Raw genomic sequence first — 22,941 nt, forward strand, 5'->3', positions numbered from 1 at the left:
TTTATAACCTACTCTCTGGAGGAGCCTGCTATCACCTCTGTCATATTCCACTAGTCCAGGTGGAGTACTAGGGGGAATGAACATCAAGAAGTAGGGACCAGTAGAAGCTTCATCCTCTCTTCCAGCTGCTTGACCAATTACCACAGACTTAGGAACTTAACTTAGCAACTTAGCAGAAATTCTGTGACAGTGGAGGGGACTAGCAGTCTGAAATCACAGTGTCAGTAAGGCAGCACTCCCTCTGGGAATGAGCCCTTCCTCCCCTCATCCTTGCTTCTGACAGCCACGCAGTCCAGCCTCTGGCTGGCGGAAGCAGACTCACTCTAGCCTTTGCCTCTGCCTCCTGTGGGCCTGTCCCCTGGGCCTCTTCTGTGTCTAAGTGCTCATTTTCAAAGGACACCAGTCAAATGAGATTTAGTCCAGCACTTTACCCTTAACACTCCTGCCCCGGTAAGATCAACATAGATTTGGGAGGGACATGAGTTTGGGGTAGAAACTCTCCAACCAGCACAGAAACCCCCTTGGAAATTGCATGTTTCTCCTTGGAATCCCAGGGGTTGTGACCATCCCAGGTCAAAGCACAAGACAGTTTTCCCTTGCCTTCCCTTCCTTCTTCCTTTCTCGTTTCATAGCTTTCTACTTTCCTGAATCTCTCCTGCAAATTCCTTACCAGGAGAGTCCAGCACAATCTCTAGTCTTCCCAGGTTTTCTGGGATCTGCCTCCTGTTCCTGCTGCTCAGAGCAGCTGAGCTCAATCTAGATTTCACTTCAGGGCAGCAGAGGGTGAGAATAATCGCCTCTCTCCTCTCCCTTTGATTCCTTTTCTTATTATTTTGCAAACAAGCCACCTCCATAATGGCAAAGTTAATAAAAACAAAAGTCACTTATATTGTCCCTACCTGGACATGGCTACAACTCCTTTCTAAAATATATAATACAGATAAGTATATTTTAATTAAGATGAAATTACAAGCTATGTTACTTTGTAGCAATTTCTTCCCATGTAATGTTCATGAGCATCTTTGTATGTAAAGAAAGACCAGAATCGGGGATTTTAACTTTACAGCTGTTTTCAAACCAGGACAGTGTGCCTGGCCATCTTCTATCCTCTATTCTGACATCACCCTCTCAGTCCAGGGCCAGAGAATGAAGGCAGGGATGGAAGAAGCAGCAGCTGTCAACAGCAGGATTAAAGTAGGTCGCCCAGCCAACCAAAGTGACACCTCCTTCTGCACAGTAGGGATGGCAGGGCTTCTGAGGTACTGTGTCCAATTTCACTATGCTTGAAAGATTCTCTCCTCTCCCTCACCCAAGAGTCTTTTTATATTGCTCTTTATTTGTCCTATGTGGTTTCTATCAGGTTCCACACTAATGGTAGTACCATCCAATTGGAAGGAATCTACACACTGATCTCCAAATACCAGATTAACCAGCACTAAGAACCAGGAGAAGACAGAGTGCCTGTGAGCCTTATAAGTCAGAAGAGGGAGTCCTGTAGGGAGAGAGAGGAGTAAGTTATCCACTGTGGAGCTCCTCTATCACCACCAACCCTCTACCGCCATGCCTACTCTGCTTTTTCTTAGGGAGTTTGGGGGACTATGCAGCCCTAGTCACACTGCTGAAAGTAGAAGTCAGTGATGGGAGCATCGCAGGTGGTGTCCTCAGAAATCCGGGTGAGCCTGACAGGCTGGTCAGCTTCGGGGGCAGTGCAGAGGAACCAGCCTGGATAGGCAGCTGACTCGAAGCTGGAGGTGAGACCCAAATCCCGCCTGTAGAAGGTAAAGCTCTTTGATTCCTTGGTCCCAAGGTAGAGCTCCATAATGTTCACTGGCTGTAGAAAAAGGGGAATGACGGATAAGACACAGTAGCGGGCAAGTGAGAGGGCTACGCTGGGCAAGGGAAATGTCCTCAAAAGAGGAGGCAGCTCTGGATGAACAGCACTTTTGCCAGCGTTCAAATGTACCTAGGCTGTGGCATGGCAGCCAAGTGTGCTCTTCCTCTCCTGGCCCAGGCCCAGAACACAAAGCTACTTCAGTAAGACTCACCTCAAGTTTCAGAATTGGCTTCATCTCTGTCCCACAGGATAGGCATTGGCTTCCTCCCTGAACACCCAGGATGACAGGGCACAGACTGGCATCCAGTGCCCGATTTGGGACAACACTGATCTCCTCACCTAGAGGAAAAAGGCAAGATGCAGTAGCATGGTTATTCTTCTCTCCACTGTCTTCAAGTAGGGGCTTAAAGGGAGTAGAACCAGTGTGAGGCATCATGTCTTCCAACACATGGATAAGGCTAACTTGTCCCAGATAAGAAACCAAAGCACAGGAATACCAGGTCAGTGCCCCACCCAATCTCTCTTGTTTATGGCCAAACTTTGAGAAATTCTGTAAATTACAAGAGATCACCCCTCCCACCACTCTCTTGACTCAAGGCCTCTTTTCTGGACCTTATCTTGTTCTGTTAGAGATATATAAATGCTTTTAGCCCCTGTGGGATTTCTCTGAGCAGAAAAGGGTTTCACTCTTCCCTGTACATCACCCATCACTTGATATACACATTCACAGACAAAAACACACATTACATCAATACATGCATATGTACATAGATACAATGACACAATGTATGTACCCTCATACATAAATAATTGAAATATGTACACATCCATAGGCACACATACATTAAATGCTTATGTGCATATAGTATGCATATATATACTTATACATATAACCATATTTATATACATGAGCTTATGTATTCACATATAGCCATACCCTCATGTAGTATTTCTATATACAACATGCACACAATACAGCAAAGGGATGTATGTGGCTTTAGTAACCCATAAGGGTGCCCAAGCAAACATGTATGCAGCATTGTAGAAAGGCCTGCCAAAGTGTGAGGGCACAATAAGCCAGAGGCCAGAGGGTGGAACCTATTGTCAGCAGGATGGAGAAGCAGAGCCCACCCACGTGGGAATGAAGATCTGCACAGTACTGGATCCCAAGGAGGTAGAATATTCAAAAGTCTGAGATGGAACCATAAGTCATTTGTCCTGGAAAATATCCCACCTCTACACAGAGGCCTCACATTGCTTGAAGCCTGTTATATGTCTCCCTATCTGACATGGTTGTTCTGTGGTCTTCCGGCCTGCTACTGGTTTACAGAGCCATTTAAGGGTTTCTAAGCACATACCCCAGAGAGCACAGAGACCTAGGATTCATATATACCAACCTTTAATGACCTTCCCGGCATGCAGTCCTCCAGCTAGCAGCTGATTATCATGCAGATAAAGTACCTTCAGGGCTGAATCCTTCATTCTGAAATACCAGAAAGGATCAAGATTCCATAAGGATAGGGATGGGTAGCCACTCTACCTTGCCCTTGCTCCAGAAGGTCTCCCAAGACTCGGATATCTTATCTTCCTCTATTTCCACCATGCCAGACACAGCCATACAACTTTCAGTCCTATCTCTGCAAGATAACTGACCCTCTACCTCCCATCTGTGTTTAAGATATATTCTTTCTCCATATTCAACCTTTTGTATCCCAGACAATTTCCTCTCTCTGCTCTGTTGGAGACTCTGAGTTGGAGCTGTGGGCTCTTCAAAACCAGGAGACCACTTCTCCAACCTTCTTTGATGTCCCTGATTCACAAGCTTCTTTGCTTAAACTTGTCCTGATGAACTTCAAGATATTTGGACATTTTAAACCCCTGTGGGAGAGATGAGGGTCTTTCCTGACCTAACTCAGATCAGGAAGATTTGGGGATGAGCTACAAAACCCTTGCCCTCTCTGAGTATGACTTTCCTCATTGTTAAACTATCACAGTGGGCTAAACAAAACCCAGGCCTCTTCCTAATTAAAATTTGATGCTTGGCTTTTTGTTTTGTTTTGTTTATGAGACAGATCTCACTGTGAAGTCCTGACTGGCCAGAAACTCACTATGTAGATCAGGCTGGCTTTAAGCAAATGTGCTTTGAAATATTCTTTTGCTTCCACTTGGCCATATATTCCATCCCGAGGACTTTTTTAAAGTTTTTATTTTATTTTTCAAAGTTATTGCTAGTTTTCTGAAATTCTGTAAGATAAAATTTGCACTCTACAGTAGCAGATGGCATGGGGAAAACTTTGCAGTATAAATTGTTTTGATGTCTGGCCAAACATTTTTTGCATGTGTATCTGTGTGTGGTATGCATGTGGATATGCATGTTCACATATGGGTTGCTGCATGTGTGTGCATGCCCACAAGTATGAGCATGTACATGGAGGCCACAGCTCCACCCTGGGTGTCTTTCTTAACCTTGTACCACTATTTACTAAGCAAGGTCTCTTATTGAACCTGGAGCTTGCCAATCTGACTAGTCTAGGCAGCTTACCCTAGGAACCTCCTGTTTCTCCATCCAGGTGCTGAGTTTAGAAGCTGTCCTCAGATAACCACCTGGATTCTGGGGCTATGAACTCTGAAGTCACATTTTCCAATCATGAATTTTAGCCATGGAGCCATCTTCCTTGCCCCAAACATGATGCAGAGGCAGCATCCTGCATGCTCGTAGGCAGAGAGCACATTACACAAGCCATCTCCCTCAGAGGACATGCTTGGGAAATCTTCTAACCCCTTGGAAGCATAGAAATTGGTTCTGGGACCCCTGTAAATACCAACACTCATAGGCACTAAGGCCATTATATAAGATGGCTGTAGTATTCGCCTCTAACTAATGTCCAACCTCCTAAATATTTTAATCATCTGTACATTACTAACACCATGCAAACAGTATAAAAACAGTTAATGCTGTTATTTAAGGGAGTCGTAACTAGAAGATCTGTATATGTTCACAACATACAATTTTTTTCCTAATATTTTCAGTTCAGTTTGTTGAATCTGTGATTGAATAAACTACAGATACAAAAGGCTGACCAGGTATGAACTGGGTCCAGTGAGAGCAAGGACCATTCTCATCTGCACTGTAAAATCTGTAGAAGGATACCTAGCTCAGTGCATACTAGGGAGGGACAGATGGGCAAGCTTTTGTGTTATTCCCACCCCCAGAAAGGGTCATGGAGGAACTAGTACAGTGGCTGGACTGTTGGCAATTCATAGTCATGGAAGCCAATAGTGGAGCTCTATCAGGCACACCCAACTCTCCTCACCAAAGATGACAGGCTGCAGCTCTAGACTGTCGAGCTACTTGTCCCATCCCCTATCCCCATCCTCCACCCTTCACACTTAGAATCAGGAACTTGTGAGAATCCTGCTCAGTCCTTTCCCAGTCTGAAGAAGGCCAGAAGAGCTCCATGGCACTATTGGCCCCATCTTCCCAGCTACCAGTGATAACCCAGATGGGAGAACAACCCTTCCGTACTTGGAACTCTCTTCTCTAAGGACAACACCAAATCAGATGACCGAATACTCACCGGAAGCACAGTGCCCCACTCAGGACCATCACGAACACCACAGTATGTAGACCCTATTTCGAAATAAACAGCAGGAAATTTTAGTCAAAGAAAAGGCTGGGAAATCTGAGGCCAGAATAGAAAGCAGGCTCCAGAGCCTGTTGACATGGGAGCCACCTGTGCAGAGCAGGAAAGACACAGAAAATGGTCCCTTAGATCTCTGTTTTCTCCAGGCAGGAGCCTGCGGTTGTCTGCTTGATCCTCTAAGATGTCTTGGTCCTTTAAGTACATGAAGAACTCTAATGATTCAGGGAGGAGCCCTGAAACTCACTAGGGAGGAGCCGGTCTTCCCAGAATGATTTCACACCATCCCAAACTTCCAAAAACACCTGTTGCACTGTATCTCTCAGTGAAGGAGGTGTCTGCAGACTTCTTCCAAGGACTCTGAAGGACTTTCTTTGGGCTTCTCAGCTCTCCAGGTACACTCAGCTGCTTCAGGTAGTAGATTCAGAAAGCCAGAGTAATCTTTTCTTCTCTCTCTTTCTCCTCCCCTTCCTTAAGTCCCTCCTGCCTGCCTTTGCCAGACCTAAGGAACTGCTGGAGGTGGAGATCTGCTTTGGAATGTTTAGGCAACAGTTGTAGAAAAACCAGAAAATCCAGACAAGCAAAAAACCAAACCAAACCAAACCAAAACAAAAACAACAAAAAAGAAACCTATACGTGCTTACCTGTCTTTGGAAGCATTAATAAACAAGCCAGTGTCAACGCTTTTTCCATTTAACCACAGGCAGCTTTCCATATGACAACACCATAGACACTATACTTTTTCAACCTCCATCTTTTTTTATGAAAAATTTTGTTTTTTATTTAAATTTGTATTCACTTTACATTTTGATTGTAACCCCCTCTCTCATTTCATCCTGATCCGACCCTTCCTCCCTCTACCTCCCCTATGTCCCCTTCCCAGTCCTCAGAAAGGAGGAGCCCTCTCTCCTACCATCTGATCCTAGCCTATCAAGTCTCATCAGGACTGGCTGCATCCTCTTCCTCTGTGGCCTGGCAAGAACCTCCACTAGGGGAAAGTGATTAAAGAGTTGGCAATAGAGTCCATGTCAGAGACAGCTCCTGCTTCCCTTACTAGGGAACTCACATGGAGACTGAGCTGCATCTCAGCTACCTCTGAGCAGGGGTCTAGGTCCTCTCCATGCATGGTCCTTGCTTGGTGCATCAGTCTCTGCAGGCCTGTTAGTCTTCTTATGGAGATCCTGCCCCCTCTGGGTCCATCTATTCCCCCACATTTTCTTGTGATTCCCTGTGCTCTGCCCAAGGTTTGGCTGTGAGTCTTAGCATCTGCTTTGATCCCCTGCTGGGTGGAGTTTTCAGAGGACATCTGTGGTAGCTCCTGTCCTGTTCCCTCTTGTCAACCACTTCCAGTGTTTATTCTATTTGCCCTTCTGAATGAGAATTAAGCATCCTTTATAGGGTCCTCCTTGTTACTTGGCTTCTTGCCAACCTCCATCTTTATGTAGGAACATAGCAGACTATCTTCTGTACCAAACATGATAATGACATCATAAGTTTGAATAGCTACATAGTATTTTATGTGTAGCCATAGTATAGGTGCATATATACTATGTATACTGCATTGGTCCTTCCTGAAGCGGGGTGTGTTTGCTTGCCTGATTTTGATATTGAATGCCAGGGTGACAAGACTCTATGATTCTCTACTCTGCTTGTCTTAACTACCTGCTTAGTAAAATAATATGTAGTTATAAAATAATTAATATGTTTTAAAACCTCCACAAACTGTAGCAGAAGTAAAGCTAAGGATCAGTGCATAACAAAAATGTTAAAAGTTTGAATTCTACCGAGAACTATCCAAGTGTTATTGTGGCAAGCATTTAATGTAGAAGCATTTAATGTAGAGGCTTATGCAAAATTATCAGATGGACTATTGATTGACTAAGTAGAAACAACACTATAATATTTGCAGAAATAAAACAGAATTCCAGGAAGAAGCAGCCATAGACAAGGTAGAGTTTTATCTGTCCAACAAGACAATATTGTTTTACCTAAAGAAGCCAGAGAGCCAGGACACCTGCTGTGAGTTAGTGTCTTCTATCCATGACAGGGATACTGTACCCAAGAAATCTCAATGATGTAGTTGTCCAAACAAGACCTGCGTAGTGACTATACCAGTTGACATGCCATTGTGGATGAGAAAATTCATAAGGCCCTACTCCGAGATGAAGAACTATAGGCAGACAAAGCTGCTGAGAATTAGAGAACTAAATTTTTCATAAGTAAGACCACCCCAATATGTTAGCCCCAAATGGTCAGTCCTAAATGCATGTACATACAAGCAACATTAAACAGACTAAGTATACTGTGTGTGTGTTAGAAGAAATAGTCATGAATTTGAGAGAAAAGAGAAGGCATATGGGTGTAGTTACAGGGAGGAACAGGAATAGACGTGATATAAATACAGTATTCCAGTATCAAATCTCAAAAATATAAAGTAAAATTTCAAAATAGTCATAATTTCATCTGTCCAAGCCACCTTTGCTCTGGTGAACTGGGCCCAAGTGTCCAGTGAACACTGACATGAAGCTCTAATTCAGCTGTCTGCACTTCCTTCCTGAGACAGAAGGACATCCATGTGTGGCTGGTTTGCAAGGATGTGGCAAGCTTGCAGGGGTGTGCAAGCAGGGATGATTCTACCGGCGTTGTTGCTGTGAAATGTAAGGATCCACACGGATGAATGAATGGAAGGATGCACAACCTTTAATAACAAAGTCTCTGCATACAAAAAGAAAATTATGTCAGTATGGGGTTTGGATTTCCTTCTGGAACAACGTGAAACAGGCCTCACTAACGATGAGATCTCTCCAGAGCATATCTCTTAGTTTGAGTTGCTGATTTCTATTGGTTAGATCTCAGTGTATGTCTAGGGTTCAATATCTCCATTGAAATGTATGCTCGTGTTTATTTCTACACTAGTCACAATATCCAAGCTATAGAATCAGCCTAGGCAATGCTCAGTGAGTGAATGGATGAAGAAAATGTGGTGTACACACACTATGGGATCCTTATTCTGTCAGGAACAATAATAAAATTATTTTCCTAAAGGAAAAGATGGAACTGGAGCTTATCATGTTAAGCAGAATAAACCAATCTCATAAAGACAAGTAGTGCATAATTTCTGACCCGTGAAATCTAGCTAGCTGAAAAGAACAAGAAAGTAAAAGGGGTTGTTGGGGATGGGAGCAGAAAAGAAGAAGAGATCATAAAGGGTCATAGAATATTTATGATTAAAGCATATTATATGCATGTATGGAAATGCTATGATGTAATCTATTACTTTATGTAACTAATGAACACACATGAAATGCAAACTCATGCTGAAATTTAATCCTTATTATGAATATTAAGAAGTAGGAATAGTTGGGACCTTTGAAAAGTTATAAAGCCCTGAGGGCAGAGGAATGAGGTAATCTAGTTAAGGATTGTCAGGTTCATGAGTTGATCTAACCTGTGGATCCATTATAAAAGGCAGTTTAGCTCTGTCTCCTGCATATGCCTCTTTGACTGCACAGTGTCCTAACTTTCTCTCCTGGGTTTCTGAAGCATCTTCACCAGCAAGATGTAAATGCCAAACTTGACTTTCCAGGCTTTAGAGTTGAGTCAAATATTCCTTCTTTCCTTTAAAATCAGGCAACAAAAAAGTAGCTTGGGTAAATTTAACATATGTCCATGGATTCTTGAATATTTAAGAGGGGGCTTGTCATAGAGTAGGGATAATATAAGAAAGTGAGTATGAGCAAAGTATAGCAATATCCACACATGAAAATGTCATATAGAAACCTATTAACAAAGAAAATTCTCATATATCCACAAGAGATGGTTTCATTCGCCTTCCCTCAAGAGGCTAATCTCTTGCCTTATTTCCAGCAAACACGGTCTGTGGTGGGAAATAGTGTGTCACTTCTGAAACTGGAACCTAAGAGGCAATGCAGCTTCCTCCTTGCTTGTTCCTGGATTATTCACCTGGGGGAAGTCAGCTGCTATATGACAAAGACACTCAAGTGACCCCACAGAGAGGCCCACACTTTGCAGAGATGATGACCTGAGTGAATGTGTATTGTTGACACAAGCACAGCCGTGTCAAGAATCAAAAGCCTCAGATTTACGGAACTAACAAGGCCTTCCCTTGGTCTAAATATGGATGTTGACAGACAATTGACATTTAGCTGCAAACACTGTGTTCAGAAAGTATCAACCACAGCTTCCTCATCTCTGCAGCCTGGAACTGCTCCCCTACAGAGACTCCTGGCTAGATTAGTCTCCTCCTACAGCTGTGTACCATGAAATTTAGTATGTTTATCACACACAGCTTCCTTGCTCAGCTGTGTGTGATAAACATACTAAATTTCCCATCTACTGGCTCATCTCCATCAGGACGCATGGTCCAATCAGTGCCATCTTTTCTGTATGTGTGTCTATCGTTTCTTCAGTCCCTGTTGCCCTGGTCAGGTCAGTCCCAAAGCCCTGCAGGTCGCAGCGCCACGCAGTGCAGGCGAGGTCTTATGCCATCACTCTGTGAGGACCAAGCTCACAGGCAGATCATTCTCCACAGTTGAGCCTTTCAGTGTCTGCAACCTCGCAAGAGGCTGCTGAAGGAACTGTCCGATTCAAGATCACAGGATTATGTGGAATAATAGGTGTTTCTTGCTTGGGGCTCATTTGTTACATATAATTATTAACTAGTATAACTGGAAGATTGTGTTTCTGTTGTTTTTTCATTCTCCACAATATTCAGTGGTTTTTCTTTCCTTCTCAGCAAACATCTCAATTATTTATAGTCTTCATATGTCTAGATCATGTCACATTTGGGAGGGGGCAATGTCTGCCAGGTGACTCATCACTACCTTTGTGAGAATGGCAGTAACTTTGAAGGGAGAGAAATAAAGATAACAAAGTGTGTCTACTTCATGAGCTTGTAAGCGCAAACATCTCAGGGCCCCCTGGAGTTAGGTTAATGGTTTGCCTGACTTTTTTCTTTCATATTCTCATACTTGTGTGGATAATACTTTCATCTGTTTTATGAATGTGCAATCAGACACAAAAAGATTCATTACATTTCCTGATTGTAATAAAGTAAACATTGAGACTAAGAAACCTGAGTCCAATGCTTCTGACACCAAGTAGTGTCAAAGTAATCCTTTTACTACCCGAGCTGAGCCTTGTTTTTCTGGTCTCTTTAGCACTTTGAATAAGAGAAACACTCATTTTGTTTATAAGACTTCGATGTAAAATGCAAGATTTGTTTCTGTGCCCACCCTTGCTCTAAATAACGACAGGGAGACCTTTTGTTTCTTAAAAAGCTTCAGATACTATAGTTAGGTAGATACTCAGCTATTCTAACCCACCAATAGTGGCCTGGCCTACTTCCCAGTGAAGGGGCCCATTTCCTGCTCCTTCTTCATCTGTGTTCTGATGATGATTTCTCCTCCCTCTGGTCTCGACCTGAGACCCTCTCCCTGGGCTTATCCTGCCCTTCTCTTCTGCCCAGCTATTGGCTGTGTAGCTCTTTATTTGTCCAATCAGAAGGTAATGGAGAACAATGTTCACAATATACCAGGACAGGAAATGCTTCATAATAATGACAATGCCAAAGTCCAGACTGCAACCAGATCTCTGGGCACAGAAAAAGCATTTGTATACACAATGCACAAAAACATCCTCCAATACTCTACAAAGTTAGGCTCTCATTAGCCCCTCCCTGTCCTTATTAAAGACAGTAAGAGCCACCAACGTGGGCCTTTTTCTTGTGCTTGACCAAGCCAGGACCTCTTTACTGACTTATCTCCTTGCCCAGTGAGCTCTGCACTAATGCATTAGCGTGGCTCTTTTCTCTTCTAGGTCTCTGACTCATCTATTTTGTGCTCCTACATTCTCCTCACTGTTCTTAATTTTTTCCCCCTGAGGTACTCATCACCATTTAGCCTATTGTATAAATCACCAAATGTGATAGTATCTACTGAATTCCCCTGCCTAATACTTCTGGATGCTAAACTCACATTAGGGGAGGTTTTTCCTGTCAGTTCTGTGCATAAATGAAACCTAGGCCCTTTGGATGGTCTCAGTTTAAGAATGTGTTTCTTTGCCCCGGTACTGTACCAGGATGAATCCTTTCTCACATTATAAAGGTTAAAGAGTTGTGTAATGTTTTATGTTTATTATTTTATTTACCAGGAATATTTTGAGCATCTATTTATTTGTTTGTTTGTTTTGAAGCAGTTAGGAATATGGGCTGGAGATCTGGAGAGATGTGCCGGTGGTTGAGAACTCTTGCAGCTCTTGCAGGAGACCAGGATTCACTTTCTAGCACCTACATCAGGCAGGTTCTAACTATTTGTAATTCTAGTTCCATGGAACCTAATCCTGAGTTCTAGAACCCATGGACCCTGCACTCACATTATACACATACACATACCCAGGAATACAAATAAAAAACCTTTTTGTTTGTTTGAGACAGAATAATTTTGCTGTGTAGCCCTGGCTTGCCTAAAGTTCACTTGTAGACTGGGCTGGCCTCAAATTCATAGAAATCTGTCGACACTGCCTCCCAAGTGCTAGGATTAAGGGCTTTATAACAACTCCTCCTTCTATTTTATTTTTAATTTTTTTTTAAAGAACATGGGCTAGAAAACTTTGGCTTTTGGGCCAAGATCAGCTCACTACTTCTTGTTTTATGAATAAAGTTTTACTGTGATACAGCCAAGTTTATTTGTTGAAATATTGCTTATGGCTGCATTTACGTTATGAAAACAAATATAAAAATTTGTTACTGATACTGTTATCTGCAAAAAAAAAAAAAACAACTATTTACTACATGGCCATATGTATAAGCTATGTCAGATCAAGTCAGTCTAAATCTGTCACTTTCTAGAATATTGGTCAAGTTACTTAATCTTTATTGTAGCGGTTTGAAAGAAAATGGCCCCCCTCGACTCATAAGGAGTGGCAGTGTTTGAAGGTGTGGGCTTGCTGGGGAAAGCGTGGCTTTTTTGGAGGAAGTGTGTCACTGGAGATAGGCTTTGAGATCTCAGATCCTCATGCCAGGCCTAGTGGTGCTCTCTCTTCCAGCTGCCTGACAATTCAGATGTAGAATTCTGAGGTACTTTTCCAGCACGATGTTTGCCTGTGTCCTGCCATGATTGCCATGATGACAACGACTAAGCCTCTGAACTGTTAGCCAGCCCTAATTAAGCTTTATAAGAGTTGCTTTGGTCATAGTGTCTCTTTACAGCTGTAGAACCCCTAAGGCATTTTAGAATTTTTATATATAAAGTGAGAATTTAAAAAATGATAATAATATTATTGTGTTAGTCTGTGTGTTTAGTACCTGGCACACAGCAGGAATTTGAATGCCAGCTGTACTATCACCGCCAAGAGCAGTGGCTTCACCACCAGTAGGATCACCACCAGTGTAGTCTTCACTATTTCCATCATAGTTCTGGGGACTTGTTTCATCTCTCTGGTACAACGTATCATCCTGCCAACTTTTGTTTCTTGTATAAAGAGGTGATTTCCTCTTCACCGAGATGTGTGGACTGAGTGAGGTAGAGCCTCGAAAAAGCTGGTTCAGCACATAGTACAGATTCTGGTCAAAATTTCCCATTCTCTAGGTTTCCCCACCTCTTCTTCATTCCTCCTGAGTATTAAAAGGAACATAGTAGAGGCCAACCTTACTTTGACTTCAATCTGAGGCAGGTTTCAAGACCAAATGCCACCCTGCATGTGCTTGGGCAGTCCCCCCCACCCCCCAACTGCTAAATGATTGCAGGATTTGCTATTGGGTTTTCAAATCTCTGACAGGAAGGGTTAGCTTTGGCTACATAGTTACTGGGCCAAGCACTCTGTTAAAGGACAGTCAACTCTTGTCATCAGTCATAGAAACAAGAGCTATCTTTATTAGTAGAAAAGTCTCACCTACACTCATAAAAATAACAGTATGTAGACCTGATGTGGAAGTTTAATTCCATGCCAACTAGCTGACATTCCTCAATGCAGAAAAACTCTGTAGATTATAGAATTAAGCAGAGTGGAGACAGATAAAATGGCAGAACTAAGACCCAAGACACAAGACTGGCAAGAGTCTGTCTCCCCAGAGAACCAAGGGGCTAAGAAAAGGCTGGGGCTTCAGAAACAACAAAACAACACAGCTCATTTGAAGAAAGGAGGCTGTACTCAGCACAGCAATATGCTACCTTGTGGGTAGGGAGGCTCCTCACTGGGGTGGCTTTGATGAATGAAGGCCCAGAAGACGTGTTCTGAGGCACAGAACATGGAGATTTGAGCAGAAGCTGTCTTATAACCCTTGACTCCTTCCTTCATTAAGGTACACCATAAAATCATCCTGTAGGGAAATGGGGTTGGGTGTGTGGGAACAACTTTAGAGAACAGACTTGAGAAACACTGGGTGACCATGAGACAGAGGGTAGCTGTTGGGTGGGGTCCCAGCGCTTCAGCTGGCACCGTCGTGGCCCGGTAGGGGACGTAGGTAGAGAGAGGTGGAGGTGGTGATGAAGGGAATAGCCAGTTCTACTGGTGAGGACTGGGCATGACATGTAGGCTAACACCTACAGTAGTTTCTCCTGACTGAGTCACCAAGAGCAAGGGCTACCACAGGTACCCAAGATCCAGGGAAGAACCTATGAAGCAGGTTCAGGCACTAACTTCCCTTGTAATAAATACCTCAGCAGTCTCCAGACACTAAGGACGCTCCCACGGATTGTAATATTTATCCATTGCTGAGAGGAACCTAATATTAAATAGAAATAATCTATAACTGGAAAACAAAAGCTGCTGGGTCAGGAAAAGTTTGGCTCCATTCACCCTGGTCTGAGCTGGATAGGAAAGCAGGCTGAGCTGCCAGTCTCATACTGAACAGGAGAGGGCGCTGTCATCCGGGATAAACTGGATAGGCGGCGGCGCTTAGCGCACATCCCAGCAGCCACTTGATTGTCTTCCCTCCTACTTTTCCATGTTTCTGCAAAAGATCTGAACAGTCCACCCAGACAGGGAGCACCCATAGCCACAGAGACTCAGCCTGAGGGTGCAGCAGCTCCTGACTTCGTGAACAAGGCCTGGCACTAAGGGGGAAGTATGGGAGCATCACATGATCCTCCGTGACAGACTTTTTTAATTAAGCAAATTTTAATTATCACGAAAGGTATTAGATATTATTATGGCATTTTTGAACAAAGAGTTTTAATACATTCTGCTTCCCCTTGTCTGCCTACCCCAGCTCATGTTCCTTTTTATAATCTTCCCCAAGTACTTTCCTCTTTCATACCACATGTATCTTTTTGCTCTTCCTTAACCATTTTTACCCCCACTTGGTTTCTTTTCTAGTAATCATATATACACACTATACACACACACACACACACACACATAATTATACATGTATATGTATGCATATTTATATCTATTACCAGTAAGAGTTTATGTATGAGCAAGAATATGCAATTTTTGTCTTTGAGTTTGGACCATCTCACTATTCACTTTCAGGATCCTTCCATTTTCCTACAAACATCACTTTTCTTTACAGATCAATGAAATTCCATTGAGTATATGTCCACGTTTTCATTAGCCATCTGCTGGTGGTCACAGAGGCTAAGAGACTACACTCACCCGTTTCTCACTTGCTCTTTGCTTTTGGAAATTGATACAGGTTTCTGAACTTCCTCATGTATTTCAGAATAATAATTTCTATAATTATATACATTATATTTATTCTGTTCCTCTGAAGAACCACAGTATCACGTTTCCAGATGTCACTGTTGGAAACATGCTCCATATTGCCATATATAATTCACACAATTGGTTTTAATTTATAATAAAATATACTTAACACCGGGGTTGTTGTTTTAAACAATCTTACAAGTACAATGGCATTACATTTTCATGCATGTTGTTCTGCAGACTTCAGCATTATCTAGGTTCAGAATTTTTTTTTTCTCTCACAAAACTGACACTCATTCAACAAACATCCACACTCCTCTTCCCCACCTCCAGCTCCCTGACAAGCTTCACTCTACTTTTTAAATTTGGCTACCTGGGCGCTTCAGACAAGTAGACTTTCAGTTTGTCCTTTAGTAAGTGGCCTGTTTCCTCATTGTCATGTTGTCAAGGCTAACAAATATATCAATGGCATTCTTTTGTAAGTCTAAATGTCCCTCAATGTATACACCATACTTTCTTCACTCGCCTGTCAGTTAGGGAATGTGGTTGGATTGCTTCCTTCTGGCTGCTGTAAATAACCCTGTTACAAACATTAAGATTTTTTTTCTAGATCCCACCATTTGCCTCCAAATTTCATTATTTCCTTGTTTTTAATTGCTGAGTAGTGTTCCATTGTGTAAAACTACCACAATTTCTGTATCCATTCCTCTGTTGATGGACATCTGGGTTGTTTTCAGGTTCTGGCTATTATGAATAAAGCTGCTACAAACATGGTTGAGCAAATGTCCTTGTTGTGTATTTGAGCATCTTTTGGATATATGCCTGGGAGTGGTATAGCTGCATCTTGAGGAAGCACTATTCCTAATTGTCTGAGAAAGTGCCAGATTGATTTCTAGAGTGGTTGTACAAGTTTTCATTCCTGCCAGCAATGGAGGAGGGTTCCCCTTTCCTCATAACCTCCCCAGCATGTGTTGTCACTTGAGGTTTTGATCTTAGCCATTCTGATGGGTGTAAGGTGAAATCTCAGGGTCGTTTTGATTTGCATCTCCCTGATGGCTAAGGACATTGAGCATCTCTTTAAGTGTTTCTCTGCCATTCTATACTCTTCTACAGAGAATTCTCTGTTTAGCTCCATACCCCATTTTTTATTTAGATTGCTTGATTTATTGCTTTTTAACTTCTTTAGTTCTTTATATATTTTGGATATCAGCCCTTTGCCAGATATAGGGTCGGTGAAGATCCTTTCCCAGTCTGTAGGCTGTCGTTTTGTTCTAACAAGTGTCCTTTGCTTTACAGAAGCTTTTCAATTTCATAACCTGAAACCCCTGCTTGGATATAGCCCATGGTAGCTCAGTATCCAAGTGGGTTGCCTAGTAAGGGGAACAGGGACTGTTTCTGACATGAACTCAATGGCTGGCTGTTTGACTCCCCCTCCCCTCCCGAGGGAGAAGCAGCCTTGCTAGACCACAGAGGAGGACATTACAGCCAGTCCTGAAGATACCTGATAAGCTAGGGTCAGATGGAAGGGGAGGGGGACCTCCCCTACCAGTGGACTTGGAAAGGGACAGAGAGGAGATGAGAGAGGGAGGGTGGGATTGGGAGGGAATGAGGGAGGGGGCTATGGCTGGGATACAAAGTAAATAACCTGTGATTAATATAAAAATAAATTAAAATTATAAAAAACAAACATGAAGATTTACCTTTGCTCTTGATCCTTTCTAATTTAAACCCAGAAATGAAATTGCTAGATCCTATGGTAATTTTTATTCTCTTTAAATTTTTTAAAGTTTTATTTTTAATAATATATTTTAATTAGTTATTTGAGAATTTAATACAAGGCATCTTGATTGTATTCAATGCATTCATTTGGATTCATTTCAGTTCCCCCCCCCTCCTCCTTAGCCTCCCACTTCGTGCCTACTTTTCTTTTTGAAGAGACTGTCTTGAGCAGATGTTCTGGTCCTCTGGTAACTACAGTCTTTCTGCCTCTCTCTTCTGTGATGTTCTCTGAGCCTTAAGTGTAGGGGTTATGTTGTAAAAGATGTTAATCAAGGACAGGTACCCATAATCTGTTGTTTTCTGCCCTTTGACCAGTTGTGTTTTTCTGTGATGATCTCCATCTGGTGCAAAAAGAAGCTTCTTTGATGAGGGGTGAGGTACTTATAGGCGGATGTAGGGATAGATATTTAGATGCAATTAGAAATTGTAGGGTTTGGGCTAGAGAGATGGCACAGAGATTAAGAACATTGGCAGTTCTTCCAAAAGTCCCGAGTTCAATTCCCAGCAACCACATGGTGGCTCACAATCATCTATTATGTAATCTGGTGCTTTCTTCTGATCTGCAAGTACACATGCAGGCAGAATGCTGTATTAAAAAAAAAAAGAAATTATAGGGTTCATGGCCTCAACTTTTTTTTTTTTAGTCTATTTTTAAGGCTATTGGTAAACCAGGATATAAGCAAGACTATTGTATTGCACCCTTTGATATATTTTGCCATGCTGGTCATTGTGGTTCATAGGATTATAGCCAGATAGGACTAATGATTGCTTTTCTTCCTTAATAGTGCCCACGATGCCTTCCAATACTGAGAGTTGATTCTGAGGGAGAAGGCATCCAGGCCAGATGTAGATAAATTTCTCCCAGTCCTATGGCTGAAGTGTGTGCTATCTTTAACAATAGAATCTTACCGTCTCTCTCTCAAAAGCACCAAGAGCTATGGCAACAGCCCATGTTTTGTGAGTCTCTTAGATTCTCTTGACCAACAACTCAAAAGAAAGTTTCCCATGATTTGCATTGGGGTTTATGTTAGATAGTCTATGGTTTAGAGGGGAGTATTGTCACCCTAGTTAATATAACCTCAATTAAATTATATATACTATATATGTATATTCACACATATATACATAAACATACAAATCTATATATTATATGTAATTTGTGTAACCAGAAAATAGTATGATTTCCTGTGGATTTTTCAAATATTTTTAGTATTATTTAACCATCCTCCTTCCTTTTCCCTCACTCCCTTTTCCTAGGACTAGGATATTTCTTGCAGCCATCAAGTGGAGTGCTGTACAAATGCCACTTTGGTCTAGGTATCTTATCTCATTCAGCAGTCCTCACTAACACAGGGGTCTTTTATGAGGCTGTTTCTCCAACCAAGGACCATGTATGGATATAACCTAGAACCCCTGCTTGGATATAGCTCATGGTAGCTCAGTATCCAAGTGGATACCCTAGTAAGGGGAACAGAGACTATTTCTGACATGAACTCAATGGCTGGTTCTTTGACATCCCTCCTCCCCCCGAGGAAGGAGCAGCCTTGCTAGGCTACAGAGGAGGACTTTGCAGCCAGTCCTTAATATACCTGATAAACCATGGTCAGATGAAAGGGGAGGAGGCCCTCCCCTATCAGTGGACTTGGAAAGGGGCAGGAAGGAGATGAGGGAGCGGGATACAGCTGGGATACAACGTTAATAAAGTGTAACTAAAAGAAAGGAGTGGTAATACACATTTAAAGTTGTTCTATGTTTGGGAGGATATTTGATACCTTTAGCACCATAAAACATTCTTCTCCATTCCTTGTTAACCTAGTTTTTCTTGTATTGATACAGCCAGTAAAATTTTCTTTCGTTCAGCATTTATGTGATATCACAGCCACTTCACTTTCATCTATGTCTTTATATTTTAGATTTTTAATCAGGTTTCTTGCAGTTATGATTTTTTTTTCAGACAGGGTGTTCCCTAGTCTGGTCCACCCTGCAACTTACAATCAATCCCAGGCTAGCCTCAACCCTGTGGCATACCTCTGCTTCAATCTCCCAAACGCTGGCATAATGGGCACAAACCACCATGCCTAACTAGAACTTGCATTTTTTTATGCCATCTGGAAAACTCAGTCTTTGAATCGTGAGTTTATAGCACCTACACTGACGTGGCTGGATTAATATCACCATAGCTATTTTCTGTTTGTTCCATCTGTGCTTCCCCTACCATCTTTTGCCTTTTCTTATATTAGCATTGTTTTATGATTTAACTTATGAATCCACTTATTATTTATATCTTTACATCTTTTATTGGTTACCCTTGACCTCATGTGTTCTTAATTATTGAGGCTAACTTCAAATTATCTCATGTCATTAAAAAAATGTATTATAAGGATTTTGTATAATGATCTGGTTCCCACTTCTCTTGTTCCTAAGGCTGCGAATAAAAACATTCTAAAAGATTAGGAAGCATACTGTCTGGAAAGATAATAATTCAGAAAGGATTGGGCACATTATTTAAGTAATAGAAAACAATTAGTCTTAGACCAAATGCTTGCATGTCTACCTTTCAAATCTTAACAGCAAGTTCATAAGGATCAAGTTCTTTCCAAATACCTTAATTGTAGCTCAGAATAAATTGTATATTCCTCTCCCAAATAATAATAGTGATACAAAATATTCAGTACTTCTGAGAAAAAAAAGTTGAATTTCAGACTCGGGCAAGAAATCAACAAGAGTAGCCTCCATCATCCTAGACAGAAAACAATGATCTGTTATTTAATAAAACCCCTGTAATGGTGAGGTTTTTTTGCAAAGAAACATGAGAGCTAAATGCAAAATCAGGGACTCAAATAGCAACAATCTGAGAGAATTAGCAGCAATCCAGTGTGAACTGAAGCCACAGAAATCCTAGGGTAGGAGCAGAAGCAGCAAGGAAAGAAAGCAGGGGTGGGTCCTGGGGGCTGAGGTGACCATGGTGAGAGCTCTGGGTGTCCTACCAGGAAGTGACACCTTTCGAGAGTTTTGGGCAGAGAAACAAAATGACCGTATTTCTAGCTCATCCTGGTCATAGCTGGGGAGGAAAAGCGGTTTCCTGGTGTTTGCTCTGCTTTTGTTTCTCCAGGAGGTCTGACCAGTCACACCTGTGTTGCTTCCCTGCCTCCCCTCCAGAGTTTCACAGGCCCTCTGTGTCAGCACAGGTTTCTCAGTTAAATCAGTACAGCTAGGGACAGTAGAAAGGGCCTATTGCAAGATTCCAAGGAGAAGACTCAGTGGTGGATTTTAGAGAATTATGAACATGATCCACCCTTCGGAATGCCCTACGAGAAATTTTGGAGCAGAATGGGTGGATTTCTTTTAGCACTGATTCACATTACCTCAGGTGTGATGATTTCCTCCTATTACCAGGCTGTGTCAGACTTGTGCTGCAGAGTCAGGAAATCATACACCTGAAAGTCTTTCCTAGCACCTTCATCTGCTCCTCTCAACACAGTGAAGCCCAAGGCCTCCCTTGTGTTTCTGCTAATACAGTTCGCAGAAGATCAAGACCCAAAGTGAACACATCACATGGTACCCAAGAGCAGAAATACTTGTCTTCACCCTTGGCTGCACAGTGTGACGGGTTGTGTGAGTTTTCTTTTTCTTTTCCTTTTCTTGGGGTTTGTTTTCTTGTGTGAGAAAGGCTGACAGACTGTTAAGGGCTATTGTGAGGATTAAAAGGTTACTCAGGAAAGGAGAGCTCTTACAACTTTAACAGAAACAGAATAAGGTTTCAGGAGTTGTGGCATACTAAATACGTAAAATGTCTGAGAGCAGGACTGGGGTTTGCCACAGATCAAATGTAGTCAAGGCTTTGGTGTCATGCTGCTTACTGAGTCAAGACAGCCACACCTGTACTTCAAGGCAGTCCAGAACCCATGTTCTCAACCGTGACTCAACTTCTAGCCTGTGAATTTCCTCACTATTGGTTTCTGGCATTTGCTCTGCTTTAATTGCCCCAGGAGCTCAGACCAGTCACACCTGTATTGCCTCTCTGCCTCCCCTCCAAAATCTCACAGGCCCTCCTTGCCAGCCTAGGTTTCTTGCTAACGTGGGCACACCCAGGGTCAGGAGATATGACGCTGCCTTGCTAATTAAAAGTCCCAGAGTCCCAGACTGGCTCTCAGCACCTGTAGATACAGCTGCAGTCATAACTTTGATCTCAGAGACAAGAACTTTTGGACAAAGGTAATTTCTGCTGTTCAGAGTCTTGTGAGAGGAAACCTTTCACTGTTTTCTGTCCAGCTCTAGGTGCTGCTGTGGCCTTGACCCAAGTTACCTTGTACTGGAGAAATTAGAGTTGCTTATAATCAATGTACTGCTTGTAATTTGCTTATTCCTTGCTTAAATACAATTCTTAAGTGAGGCACTGAGGGTCCTAGCTACAGGGAGGTGAGCAACTGGTTCTCATTTTAAGAGACTGGTGACTTAGTACACCTGGTGTTACTAACCAGTCTCCTAGAACCAAAGTTCTAAGAGACAAACTCCTGATATAGCCATGGATGGCCACATGCAGAATCTGCGGCGATGACTCTCTGGATGAAGAATAAAGGAATGCAGAAGTCAGAGGTGTAGGTTTGCTGCCCAGGAATTCTTGACTTATAAGCCAGAAAAGCTGTCCTCCACAAGCTGTGGGGAGAGCTCGAACAGAGGTGGAATTGCACACCCTGCTTTCCTCTGAGCCTGGTGATGCGATGCACAAGAAGTTCCCAGGCTAGTGGATCCTCCTCACCACCCAGATTGATGGTGAATGGCATTTCATAGCCGTCATAGCCTGGAGTCCTAGGTCTACAACAGTCACTAAAGGGATGGGAGCTTCTACTCAGGGCTTGCTGGCCTTGAAATATGTTCTTTCTAGGCACACTTTAAAATAGTAATCCGGGTGCTGGAAAGATGGCTCAGTGCTTAAGAGCACTTGTTGTTCTTGCAGAGGACCAGGGTTCAATTCCCAGCACCCACACTGGGCAGCTTACAACCATCTGAGAATCTGGTTCCAAAGGATCAGACTTCCTCTCTTGACCTTCACAGGCACCACACACATCCACATACATACAGGCAATCAAAATACTCATGCACATAAATATATTAAACATCATTAAACATTTGAATGTGATTATGGGGTGAGGACTTAGGGAAGCTCTCACTAAAGAACTCTTCTAAGATTTTAGGAGCATCTTAGAGAAGAATGTTTTTCTTTTCTCTTTGTTTCTCAGGGCCAGACAATGATGGCTTCCTCTCCACAAGGTCCTGTACTTTATCCTTCTCAAAAAAGCTCTGACGCCAAGAAGGAATGTAAGTGTGAATCTCAAACTAGTTTGGATCATCTCCATCTAATATCACCAAAGACAATAGGATTGAAGGGGCCTGTTTCATTTTCTTAGCCACAAATCTATTTGCTCTGGCTGAAATATGCATACATATTGAAATCTCAAGGCACTTATTTGTTGTAGTTAGAATTGCATGTTCTTTTTGACTAAGATGGTAAAGAAAGATTAAACAACATACTGATGACTGGGTTAAATAGTTCGGGTTGTTGTTGCTACGTAGAGACTTTATACATCAGGAAGAGATAACTCCATAAGAACTGGCAAGCGTTGAACATTTCTTGCAACCAGGAATGTATTCAGTTATTTTCTGCATCTTGATTCATAAACCAGATTTGCCCTATTTCCTTTCCTTTGATCTTATGGCCACGTCTTCTCAAAACAATATCTATCACAAAAATTCAGAATTCGTTATTATTAGAATGAACCCCAAACCTTAGAACTAATTATATCCAAACCTGTGTCTTCTGTTTTTCTGTTATATGGCAGTTCAGAGTTTTCCCAGAACCTACAGGGTCCATGATTCTCAACAGATGGTGTGGGTCCTGACTGGAAATTCTTTAATAGCAGTTCCTGCCAGCAACAATGTCAAGCCTGGTAAGTGGCATGTGAAGGCACTGTTATTCTAGAAGAGCTGTCTCTTCCACTGTAAATGGACACGAGCCTG

The 22,941-nt window shown here is 42.3% G+C and overlaps 2 protein-coding genes across 10 annotated transcripts in view; one reads left to right on the forward strand and one right to left on the reverse strand.

The window, feature by feature from the left end:
* The window catches only part of Il36b (interleukin 36 beta), a 59,728-nt gene that overhangs the window by 18,970 nt on the left and 17,817 nt on the right, over nt 1-22,941 (forward strand). For 5 of the 8 annotated variants that reach the window (XM_060389678.1, XM_021663006.2, XM_060389680.1 and 2 more), the window contains exons 1-3: nt 20,304-20,538; nt 22,164-22,242; nt 22,764-22,871. In XM_060389678.1, coding sequence (XP_060245661.1) covers nt 20,479-20,538; nt 22,164-22,242; nt 22,764-22,871 — 247 coding nt within the window. In that variant the 5' untranslated portion in view covers nt 20,304-20,478. Of the gene's footprint in view, nt 1-20,303; nt 20,539-21,059; nt 21,139-22,163; nt 22,243-22,763; nt 22,872-22,941 lie in introns of those variants that run through there. The other 3 variants (XM_060389683.1, XM_060389682.1, XM_021663009.2) reach the window with 2 other exon arrangements.
* Nucleotides 1,317-5,951, reverse strand: Il36rn (interleukin 36 receptor antagonist). Of its 2 annotated transcripts, none has more exons than XM_021663011.2 (5): nt 5,781-5,951; nt 5,413-5,465; nt 3,232-3,317; nt 2,046-2,173; nt 1,317-1,831 (listed from the first exon to the last, which is right to left on the reverse strand). In XM_021663011.2, exons 2-5 carry the CDS (start codon nt 5,439-5,441, stop codon nt 1,607-1,609), a joined length of 468 nt encoding a protein of 155 aa, XP_021518686.1. In that variant the 5' UTR covers nt 5,442-5,465; nt 5,781-5,951; the 3' UTR covers nt 1,317-1,606. The 2 variants fall into 2 exon arrangements, with proteins under 2 accessions (XP_021518686.1, XP_021518685.2); XM_021663010.2 differs by lacking the exon at nt 5,781-5,951 and adding an exon at nt 5,569-5,755.

The sequence above is a fragment of the Meriones unguiculatus genome, chromosome 8, assembly GCF_030254825.1.
Source record: "Meriones unguiculatus strain TT.TT164.6M chromosome 8, Bangor_MerUng_6.1, whole genome shotgun sequence".
NCBI classification, from domain to species: domain Eukaryota; kingdom Metazoa; phylum Chordata; class Mammalia; order Rodentia; family Muridae; genus Meriones; species Meriones unguiculatus.